Here is an 11366-nt window from a genome sequence, read left to right on the forward strand (position 1 = left end):
AAAAAAAAAAAACAAAGCAGGAGGCAGGGCAGAGTGACAATTCTGGATTTGAGAAGAATGTTGAGTCACGTGTGAAATGTAGTATGTGAAGCGAAAGGTCACAAGAAGACTGAGAGTCTTCCAAAAAGAGGGCCCAGGGACTTAAGAAACAAGGGCCAGCGAAACAGGCAAATAAAGGAGGCCTTCATACCTGTCAAGAGCACAGAAGGGAGGATTAATGTGGCCACAGGGGCAGGGGTGACTCCTGGGCCGCTTGCCCTGCTCTGCCTCCACCCTGCAGTGAGAGCTGTGCCTTCGAGGTCCCTGGGGCGCCCTGCAGCTAGGGAAGAAGGAAAGGGACAGGAAATAGAGTAGCAGCCACGCAAACACATGCGGGGAGCCGCCTCTGTCCTGCTACTTGAACTGTAATAGCTCCTTTCTTACTGGAAAAGCCATCCATCCTCATTGCAGAAAAGAGGGAGAAACAGAAAACAAAACGAAATAGAAACACTCATCATCCCTGGTGTTGCTCCTCGCCCCCTCCTGCGCTCACGCATGCGCGCGCGCACACACACACACATGCTGAGCTGCAACTCCCTGACGTGGCCCGGGCAGCAGCAGCAGTCCTAGTGGCCTCCAAGGCAGCTGACCGACTTGGGGAAGGCGCAAGCTGTCTGCTGCCTCACTGTGCTTGCACTCACCGGGCCAGCACCACTCAGAAAACCCTTCCAGCCCCACTGTTCTGAAAATGCCAGGCCTAGCCCTATACTTCTTTTAAGGACTTGCTTAGGAACACTGGGCTGGCTTGATTTTTAATCCCTTGTTTGATTTTGTGGTGCTCAGTATCAAACCCAGGGCCTTGCACCTGCTGGGAAGGGGCTCTACCACCGAGCTATATTCCAAGCCCTGCCCTGATTCTTGATCCTAGTTTGTGCTAAGGGTGTAACAAATCTGTGCCCGCATATCCCTGTGAACCCCCCTGCCTGCTCCATACTGAACACCTCCCCGCAACAAAACAACTGTGTAGAACATGGTAAACACACATGCGCTGTATGCACATAAGATAAATAAGAATGGAGTAATTATATATATTTAACATATTTAGTTCCTCATTGGTTTTATGAACAGAGGACAATCACCCCTTTGAGTCTCTTTTTGCTGATGCTGTTGCTGGAAATAGTGAATGACAAAACAAATGAAATGCCAGGAGAGTTTTGGGTGAGCTGAAAGCAGCCTGATTCGCTCTTCCCAGCTAGACAGCAGTTCCCATGAGAGCGGAAGCTCTCCTGCATTTCTGCTGCGTCACCCACATAGCACATGCCCCTCGCACCTGGTAGATGCCCAGGCATATGTGAGGGTGGGGCTATAGGCAGCGTGCCCTTCTTCACAGGCGCCTGCACGGTGTAGAAGGGCTGAGAGATCTGTGTGGGCATTTTCTTCTGGGATAATTTAATTTGATTTTAAGGTTTTTTTTTTTTTTTTCTCTAAATGCCCTAAGGGGTGGTTTGGCTGGCTGGTGTGTTGTGGGGATCCAACTACAGCAACCTGAGGCTGACAGCTTTGTGGAAGCAGCCACTTAAACAACTGAGCTAAGGCCAGGCCCCCTTAATTTGATTTTAGAGGCAGAAGGCTGGACCCAAATCCAAGAGTTCTACAACTGAACCTGAGTTGGTACTTTAGAGAATCCCGAATGATAGACGTCTCTTCCTAAAGGTCTTTGGACGCTGAGATCCATCCATCCACTAGTGAGGGTGCTCTCAGCACATGATAAAACTGGCCTTGTCTTTCTATTTTTTTTTTTTTTTTATTTAGGACAGGGTGTACAAGGTCTCACTGTGTAGACTGGACTTGTAGTAATCCTCCTGTTTACAGCCTCCCAAGTGCTGGGATTATAGGCACGCACCACTACGCTCAGTCTAAATCACCGTCTGGGCTGGTCTGGGGGTTGAACTCCCATCCCCTGTGTCTTGGCCTAAGCAGGAGCTTTAATCTGCTGAACTATTTGGCCAGCCCTCTGGGCTTGACTCTTAATGCCAGCTCCTGAGTCTGTCTCTGTCCCTCCCATCCCCAGCCACTCCTGCCAGGCTCGGAGCACCAGGTGCAGGCTCTCCTGAGCAAGTACGGTCCTGGGAAGCTTTACCAGGTGACAAGCAACATCAGCGGGGCAGGGACTCTGGACCTGACACTGCCACGGGGCCAAGTCGTGGCCCTCCTTCAAAACAAGGACACCAAAGGCCACAGCAGCCGCTGGCTGGTGGATACAGGAGGTATGTGGGCTTGGAGGGACCTTCCCCTCCTGGAAAAACCACCCCAGCTGAAGCTGGTGAGGAGACATGGGTACTCTTGTGGCCCACGTCTGGCGGTGAAAATCGAAGATGGGCATGAATACAAGTGATGGACGCTGGCCTCAGGCACAGGCATGTGGGTGCCGAAAAGAGGAACTCACCATTGCGTTGCAACAGCCTTCATCGGGCACCTCTGTGCTGGGCCACAGAAATGAGACGTCCCCGCTCTGTGGGCCTCACAGACCATGAGGGTGGACAGGTGTGTGAGGAGAACTTCAGCAGCACTCTGGAGGACGGAGATGTGCCCAGAGAAGGGACACTTGGTCCTAGCTGCACCAAGGGGTGCAGGACGCCTGCAGTGAGGGCAGGGAGGGGTGTGTGCCTCCTGCCAATCATGGCTTCGGGCCTTGGGTTGCTGCTCAGGTCTGGATGCCCCTGTGTAACTGGCTGAAGGCCAGTGGCACCACAAATCTGGGATGATGAAACGGACTCATTAGGCCCGTTCCAGACGTAGGCATGCGACTCCCAAGTGTAGGGTTGCTCAGGATTATTGCTAGGGGGCCGATAGGCAGTTACATTCTCCTTCAGACAGTTTATTCTCATTCTGAATTATTTTCACATGTGTTAGAGAAAGCTAAGTAGCCCATAAGCCCCATGAATGTGTTCAAGTTATTACATCGGGCAAGGTCAAGTTTAAAAAAGTCAATTTGAAAAGTTAAAAAAGTGATGCAAACAGGCAGAAATCATGAAAGAGCACTCTTAAGACTTCAGTGGGGTGGGGGGCTGGTGAGATGGCTCAGTGGTCTAAAACACCTACTTAGAACAAGCTTAGCAAAGCACAGGGACCGCGGTTCAATCCCCCAGCACCACATGCCAGCCAGCCGCGCCCCCTGGTGGGCTGAGCTGGCTACACACACACACACACACACACACACACACACACACACACTTAAAAAAAAAAAACAAAACTTCAGTGGGGGTTCCAGGGAGATAGCTCAGTAGAATAAGCACTTGCCTGGCAAGGGCAAGGGCCTGAGTTCAATCCCAGGTTCTGCCAAAAAAAAAAAAAAGACTTCAGTGGGGAATAATGGAATAATGGAAGGAGTATTAAGCAACAAGGCCCCTGGGATCCTGGGAGTGGTTTGGATCCCAACTTGGCCATGTGCCTAACTGTGATTGCGGGAAGTCACAGAGCTTCTCTGACCTCTGCTGGCTCCACTTAAGCTGGAGCTGGTGATGCCAGCCAACTCCAGGGATTGTGGAGGCTGCAGCACCACTTGTTGGGGCTGGCACCTAGCAAGCCCTCAGGAGTGATGGCCATTTGTTGTGATGGCAGTTGGTAGTTGGAATTGCCCTGGGGGAGGTGATGTATGAGGAGGAACAAAAACACCGTGGAGGAGCAGGACAGCTTGTGCCTGTGGGTCAAGGTCCTTCTGGGTAGGGGAGGTGGCCTTGCTCAGGTGGCCACTAGAGGGATGGGCCAGTGGAGCCAGTAGGAAAAACAGATTTCCTACCTGTTTTTGTGTGTTTTAGACATGTTTAAAGTGGAGTGAGAAAAAATAAATAAGAATAAAAACATAAAGTGGAGTGGGGCCAGGGAGATAGCTCAGCAGCACACCACCTGCCTGGCAAGTGTGAAGTCATGAGTTTGATTCCTGGTACCAAAAAATAAAAAGAAAAGATAAAATATGAGAGGGTTGCTCCAGTAGGGAATGAGCCTCCTGTTCCTAGAAGTGAACAAACAAGCTAGGAGCAGTGAGCCTGGGGCGGGGGGGGGGGGCCGCTTCCATGTCCTCACGAGTGCAGGGCAGTTGGGTTGGAAGTGCTCACTACCGCTGACTTTCCCCACCACAGTAATGGATGAGAAGGTGTCTTATGACCAGAAAACCCTCTGCTCATTCCCTAGGACATCGGGGCTATGTGCCGGCTGGGAAACTGCAGTTTTACCACGTCGTTCCCAAGGAGGAGCTCAGAGGACAAGCAGGGTGGCAGCAGGGCTCCCATGATCTAGCACCAGAGTCTGCCCCCACCCCAGTGCCCTCGGTTCCAGCTGTGACCCAGGTGAGTCTAGGGGCTTGCTTCCCTCAGCCACCCAGACTGGAGCTTAGAGTTTCACCTTTGTCTGAGTCCAAGCTCCTCATATCTACAGGGACCCTGTAAAGCCAGAGTCTCAATCAGTGACAGTGTCTATATTTTAGACAAGGGTGGAATCTGGAGGGAGGAGCTTCTATCCCTGCCACATTGTTGGCAGAGAGCTAACCCCTGGTCCCCCATCACGAGCATGCACGCATGCATTCATTCAAGTCGCCGAGCAGGGCTGCAGGTGCAAGATGTAGCGGTGAACAGAAGCAAGTCACAGCCCTTGCCCTCCTCATGCTTATAATCTGGGGGAGAGCAGTGATGGGTAAAATAATAGCATGAACATCTGCAGTAATTAGGACAGATAAGTGCCAGAGATTGTGATGTAGAGAAGTTTTTCTGGGAAGAGTGATGCTTTTTCCTAGACAGGAACGGGAAGTGGGTGTTGTACCAGGGCACAGACGGCAAGAGCTCTCCAGCAAGCAGGCACAGCATGTGCAAAGGCTCAGTGACAGGAGACAGACACGGATGGATGTGGAACCGAAGGAGCCCCGAGGGTGGGGGAAGGCAGAGGGGAGAGTAGAGCAAGGTGCTGCTGATGAGCAGGGCAGGGACAGGCCCGTGGGCCCTGTGGCCTCAGAAGGGTATCAGCCTGTCTCTTAAAAGCAGTGGGAAACTTGTGCATACATGTTCGTGGCATAATTATTCAAGAGAACCCAAAAGCAGAAACAACTCAAGCATCCATCAGTAGGAATGTATAAACAGCACATGCACATGATGGAATATTATTCTGTCGTAATCTGAAGAATGAAGCAGTGACACATGCTACAAGCTGGGTGAAACCTCGAGCACATAATGCTAAGTCAGGCACAGTCAGGAAGGTCGTAGGATTCTGTTTATGTACTTGTCCAGAATAAGCACATCCACAGAAAGACAAAGTAGGCTGGAGGTTGAGGGGGAGGGAAGAAGGGATGACTGCTGTCTGCTATGGATTTTTTTCTTGGAGTGATGAAGATGTTCTGAAATTGGTTAGAGGTTATACGCATCAGCGAATAAACTAAAAATGTTAGAGTCTATAAATTATATTGAGAGAGAGAGAAAGAGAGAGACAGAGACAGAGACAGAGACAGAGAGAGAGACAGAGACAGAGAGAGAGACAAGATGGGAAGCCCCCTCAGGGGTTAGCTTTGGATGCACAGAGTCCTGGAGGGCAGAAGTGGCTCAACAGAGTAGTTGTGAGGGTGGGAAGAGCTGGGGAGCCAGGCAGGGTGCAGGAAGCCTCCCCAAATGGAGGCTGCATTCCCATAATCAGCAGACAAGGAGTGCTTTGTGAGTGAGGGATGCACAACAGAAAGGCTCTGGACAGCAAGGGGCAGGATCCCAGATGCCCTGAGGACCAGCCACGGGGTGCTGTGGGCTGGGGCACAGAAATGCATAGACATCTTTTGGAGAGACACCACTGTGACCAAGACCCTCAGACTTCAGCCAGAAGCAGTACAGCAGGAGCTGCAAGGGACAGAAGTCCAACTCCAGGGCCCGATCAGTCAGCACAGGCCCGCCCTGCCCCTGTGGGAAAAGCCCTGAGGTTGCCACTGCCCCTTTGCTCTGCCAGTGTGGGTTGTTAAAGTGTGGGCAGGTGCAGTGGTCCCCCTACCTGAACACAGCAGCTTTATCTGTTCCTGGCATCCTCCATGCAGCTGTTGTTCCTGAGGCTTCACCATCTGTAATAACAGTAATGGTAAAGAGTTTAAAGTAGTCTCCACTCATTAGGGCATTACTATGTGCCATGCACTCTGTGAAGCCCCACGTATTCATGCATTCATTCATTCATTCATTCACTCATTTTCCTCAATGACCAAGAGGGTAGAATATCATTCCCATGTTTTACATGATGTAACTGAGGCCCAAAGAAGTTAAATAGTAGCTTAATACATGCCTCCCCCCTTCCATTTTTCTCCAGTTCAGTGCTTTTCCCTAAAAAGTAACCAAGTTACCCACACACCTGGTTCTACCTGAGCCTGGGAAACTGGCCTGAACTGACGAACCCTTTACATCTGGGGCGGGGCAGGCTACTGAGTCTGCTCAGCCACTGGCCACAGTGGGTGGAGAACACCTGTTCTGAGGTGAAGCCGGCCTGTCTTCACAGCTTTATGATTTTGAGCAAATTCTTTGCCTTCTCTCAATTCCCTTCCCTGACAATATGGGACCAATAAAATGATAAAATTATGGGGAAAAAAAACCCCAGAAAAGTGGGGGAGAGAGCCGGCCACACAGGGATGACTCACTGTGGGACCAGCAGATATTGTCTTAGTGCAAGGGGTGAACTTGGGAGGCAGGGACTGCCCAGAATGGGGCCAGGGTTGGGTGGGATGGGAGCTGGGTCATCGGGCATTTGGGACTGACCATGTCCGTGTCACTGGCCATGTGTTGCAGGTGGTAGCAGCGTACCCCTTCACGGCCAGGAGCACACATGAAGTGAGTCTGCAGCCAGGCCAGCCCGTGACCGTCCTGGAGGCCCACGACAAGAAGGGGAACCCGGAGTGGAGCCTGGTGGAAGTGAACGGACAGAAGGGATATGTGCCTTCTGGCTTCCTGGCCAGGGCCCCAAACCTCGCCCCGTGGGGCTGGACTCTGCCCTCCTAGGGGCCGTCCCTGGAATGGGTGGGGCTTAGAGGCTGTGACCCTGTTAAGAAGTAAAGCAAAGAAAGTGCAGGAGTGGGAAATGGGGGAATCAGGCCAGGTGAGTGGAGGCGCCTGGTGTGGGAGGCCCCGATCACTCGTGTCTGCGTAAGAAAGCCTGTGCAACCTAGGGTCCTGGCTGATTGGCTCGGACTTGCCATAGCGTGTAGCCGGTCTTATCTGTGCCTCTGTCTGGGCCTGGCCATGGGGAGGGGTAGCCCCGGTGAGTGCCACCTGTGTGCTCTGTGGTTGCAGGGAAGGGGCTGGAGATATACAGGATTGCCTGGCCCTAGTGTGTACTTCCTCTGTGTGGACTCTGAGGACACCAGGGCTGGCTGGTCAGTTTTTGTTTTTCCATGTTGGGATCTGAGTTATCTTGGACAGTGAACCCCTGAGAGTCCTCTTAGTGTCAGTGGAGAGGTTCCCAGGGGAGTCTTCCTGGACCTGGGAGTGGGTGTGACCCAGTCACAGCTCTGGAATGTGTAGGCAAATTCTCAGCAGACTCCAGGACACAGGGGATTTTGATGGCATGTTAGGTAAGGTGTATAATACTGCCGGCAGCGATTGGAGCATGCCACTGTTTTCCCTGGAGTAGGAGCATGCAAATCAGTGCAGAAACTCTGAGGACGCTGACTGCAGTCTGGTGGGTGGGGAGGTGAGGTAATGCCATAGCTTCCTGTTTCTGGGTGGAATAGCTGGGGAGCCCCGTAGTTTCAGGTTGCCTCCCTGGGCCTGGAGGCAGCAGGAAGCCCAAGGTCAGTTGGCTGTGGCCTTTGACATAGGATGCTACACCAGTTCTCCCATCCAGGTTGTGAGACTGGCTAGGGGCTAAGTGTGCAGAGGTTCCTTGGAAACTGTAAAATGTGACACCAGAATGAGTGCCATCAGTGGTGTTAGGATGGCCCCGGGCATCCGCTGACCTGGACTGGCAGGTGGGCATGCTGCCAACCCTGATGCCCATGCCCATGGCAGCAAACATAGGCCATCAGCATAGCGTCTTTTTTCCTTAAACCCAGCCTGTACTTGGGGTCTTTCTCAATGTGTTCATGGTGGATTAATAATAAGGGTACATTCTCAGGCATGTTTGTTAAGAGATTGTGTTGCAGGACTGGCATAGGTTGTATTCTTACAAGCTTACTAGCTCTGATACCACTAGACAGCATAATATATGGGACCTCCGGCAGACATGCTGTTTGTAGGTGGCTATGCAGCATGGGACTGTGCTGCCTCCTCGGTGGCTGGTCCCTTGAACTCTTGAGTGAGTCACCCCTATCTTGAGCCTGGAAACCGAGATGCCCCACAAATTATGTCCTGTCCCAGGACACTGGCTACTGGGGCAGTGCTGGGTGTGGTGTTGGACCAAGGTACATCACAGGCTTCTCAGAAAGGGGAGAATGTGACACACTGGCATCGTCATGTAGCTTTTACAGGTTTGTAACTGGCCCTCACAGAATGTGTGTGGCACAGGTGACAATTTAGATTTATTTCCAAGAAAGTCTCTGTTATAGCAAGAGTGCTGAACACTGTTAGCTCTGGTATCTGAAGGCCTCTTGAGAAAAAAAAAAACAAAAAACAAAAAACATAGCTGTCAGTGTCAGACAGTCTACAGTGTGCTACCCTCGGCCTGTATAAGCAGGAAGATGCTGCATAAAGCCAGAGAACCTCAGCCCCCACAATCCATTTCCCAGCCCCATATTCACTTCACAAGATGCTCTTGATGCATTTTTTTCTTTCCTACTCAGATTTCTGATAAAAATAGGGATCACAGGAGAAGATATTACGAAGTGTGCTAAGTATTCTGATCAGGAGCCCACTGTGTGCTGGGGTCCTGGCTTGGGGATTCTCAGCCCAGCTGCTCTGTCTTTGCTTGGGAATCTTTAGACCAGAAGTCAAAGCTAGCCAGAGAGGCTCCTGGGGTGGCCTGGGCCCTTCTCCTCAGGAACCTCCCCAGCCAGGCCGAGGACCTCTGCCCTAGATGCACATGGTGGACAAACAGACCTGGGGTCAGAGATGGCACAGGGCAAACTAAGATGAGCCCCACCTGAGCTTTGTACAGGCTGTTTAAACAGGCAGCATGTGAGGTGGTTTGAAACAGGACAGCCTGTTCTGTCAGGTCCCAGAATGTATATTTATTAAGTGCCGTTGAAAGGGACCTGAACAAAATTGGATGTTCTCATGGGCATAGGGAGAAAAATGAAATCCGTGTGGAACCAAGGCTCTCTTATGAAGGGAAAATAAAAATGTATTCAGTTGCATGTGGGTTATGGTTTCTCATAGACCAGGGGATGAGATTAAAAGTCAGTGAAGAGTGAGAAAATGTGTATTGGGAAGGTGGAGAATGGCCTGCGCTTTCTCCAGGGGACTGCATAATGTGCCTTTTTACCCCCAGGTGCCCAGAACCGTTGTACTGTACCTCACTTATTTCCCTGTTGGGCAGTCACACCCAAACTGGCTGAGATACTTGCCTCCTAGCTGAACAGCCTTCCAGGAGAGGAAGACTGGTTCACAAGGGCACTCCTGCCCTCTGCAGCAGTGAGATGTCTTTAACTCTCTGGGCGCCAGTGCTGTTTTGGATGTGAGGGCTTGACTGCAGGGTCTGGGGAAAGATGAATGGGTGCCCTGATTGGTAACATGAATGTTGGCTCGCTGAGTAACCGATGGGAACTGCTGGGAATAAAGGGCTTCAAAGATGACACTGTCTCTGGAATTTGTCACTTTATTTTTATTTATTTTTCTGTATTTTAGGGAAAAGTCTACAGGGTGTTCAGGGTCTCACTGCCAGATTGGACTCGTAGTGATCTGCCTGTTTATAGCCTCCCAAGAGCCGGGATTACAGGGACGTGCCACCACGCCCAGTCTCAGTTGCTGTCTCAGTGCACCCCGGGGGTGGGGCCAGCATGGCAGGCCTGGGGAATCGAACCCCTGGCCCCTGCTTGCAGGTGCTTTAATCCACTGAGCTATTTGGTCAGCCCATAGACTTTGTATGACTTTAACCTTTGGGCAGTTAGATGTCCCACATACCATTCATTCCTGGACACTTGCTATATGTGAAAGTGGCACCTTGCTCATCCACGTGTTCAGTTAATTGTCTACCATTGTTGCCTCCAACAATTGAATTTAAAGGCTGGGGCTATAGGAAAGAAGCAAACAGATGGGCTGACCTTCCAGGGCCCGTGTTTGGGAAAGGGAAACAGACACGCTGGCAGCAGTTCCATGATGGTCGGGTTAGAATAAGGCAGTGATGGGATCCCAGGAAGGGGACAGCCTGGTAGCCAAGGAAGGCTTCTGGGAAGAGGTGACACCCAGATGAAGGGCAGGGTGCACGGGAGTCGAGTCAAGGTGGTCAGGCGGCACGTGCAAAGGCCAGAGGCGGCAACAAGGGTGACCGGTCTCAGAATAGAAAGACTGTAGAGCCAACACTCTGGGCCTATGCAGGGGTGCTGGTAGGGGCAGGGAGAGGTGAGTTGACAAGGTCAATGGTAGAAAGCTCTGGGTCTATTCTGAGGGACCCACTACAGGCCTGGAAGCAGAGCAGTGGCACGCTCAGGACCATACAAGAGCTCGAGCTCGGGCCGTGTGCCTGATGCAGCCATAGGCGCACCAGAGGACAAGAGGCTCCGGGTCATGTCAGAACTGCCTGAAGACTCTGTCAGCTGCTACTAATAATAGATGTTCAATACATAGTTCTTAGATAAATATCACGAGCAATGGGGGCGCCAAAGCCTGTCTTCCATGCAGCCTCCATGCTGGCTTCAGATGTCCCAGCCTCAGGCAATTTTCTGGCCCTGTAGGCACAATGCCACTCACATCAGGCAGGAGCTGTGGAGCCTTGTAAGCATTCAGACTGGGAGAGATTTGGGAGGGCCAAGGTGGGATTGATTCTGGGCCTTGTGGGATTGGTAGGATGGGGGTAACGATGAGAGAGGGGTTTGGGCAGGTGGTGCAGTGCTATAAAAAACAATGCTCAACACTTGGCCTTAGAAAACCTGAGTCCATGGCCTACCTGACCACAAGTAGCAGGTCCATTTTGGCCACTGTGGGGGCTTCAGGCTGCTGTCCTCCCCCACTGGGCCCCAAAAGTACTCACTGCAGAGTTCTGGTTTATCTTAAGGAAACCTTGGGTGCCTGCCCCAGGACCTGACTTCTAACATGGAAGCAACATTTTAGGAACAGTCCTGGCAAAACAGAGCTCCAAATACTCTGGACTGGGGGAAGGGAGGAGTGGGATTTCATTGGCAATAACATGGAAGGTGGGACCCTGAACAATGTAGTCACTTTCTCCCCTCCCCTCCCCTCCCCTTCCTTTCCCTCCTCTCCTCTCCTCTCCTCTCCTCTCCTCTCCTC

At 51.7% G+C, this 11366-nt stretch overlaps 1 protein-coding gene across 1 annotated transcript in view; it reads left to right on the plus strand.

The window, feature by feature from the left end:
- Arhgef37 (Rho guanine nucleotide exchange factor 37) overlaps positions 1–9715 on the plus strand; it is a 64599-nt gene extending 54884 nt beyond the window's left edge. Inside the window, exons 11-13 of the mRNA XM_004631288.3 lie at positions 2051–2246; positions 4171–4325; positions 6777–9715. Coding sequence (XP_004631345.1) covers positions 2051–2246; positions 4171–4325; positions 6777–6986 — 561 coding nt within the window. The 3' untranslated portion in view covers positions 6987–9715. The remainder of the gene's footprint in view (positions 1–2050; positions 2247–4170; positions 4326–6776) is intronic.
- Positions 9716–11366: the final 1651 nt, after the last annotated feature.

The sequence above is a fragment of the Octodon degus genome, unplaced genomic scaffold (genome assembly GCF_000260255.1).
Source record: "Octodon degus isolate 3935 unplaced genomic scaffold, OctDeg1.0 scaffold00040, whole genome shotgun sequence".
Lineage (NCBI taxonomy): Eukaryota > Metazoa > Chordata > Mammalia > Rodentia > Octodontidae > Octodon > Octodon degus.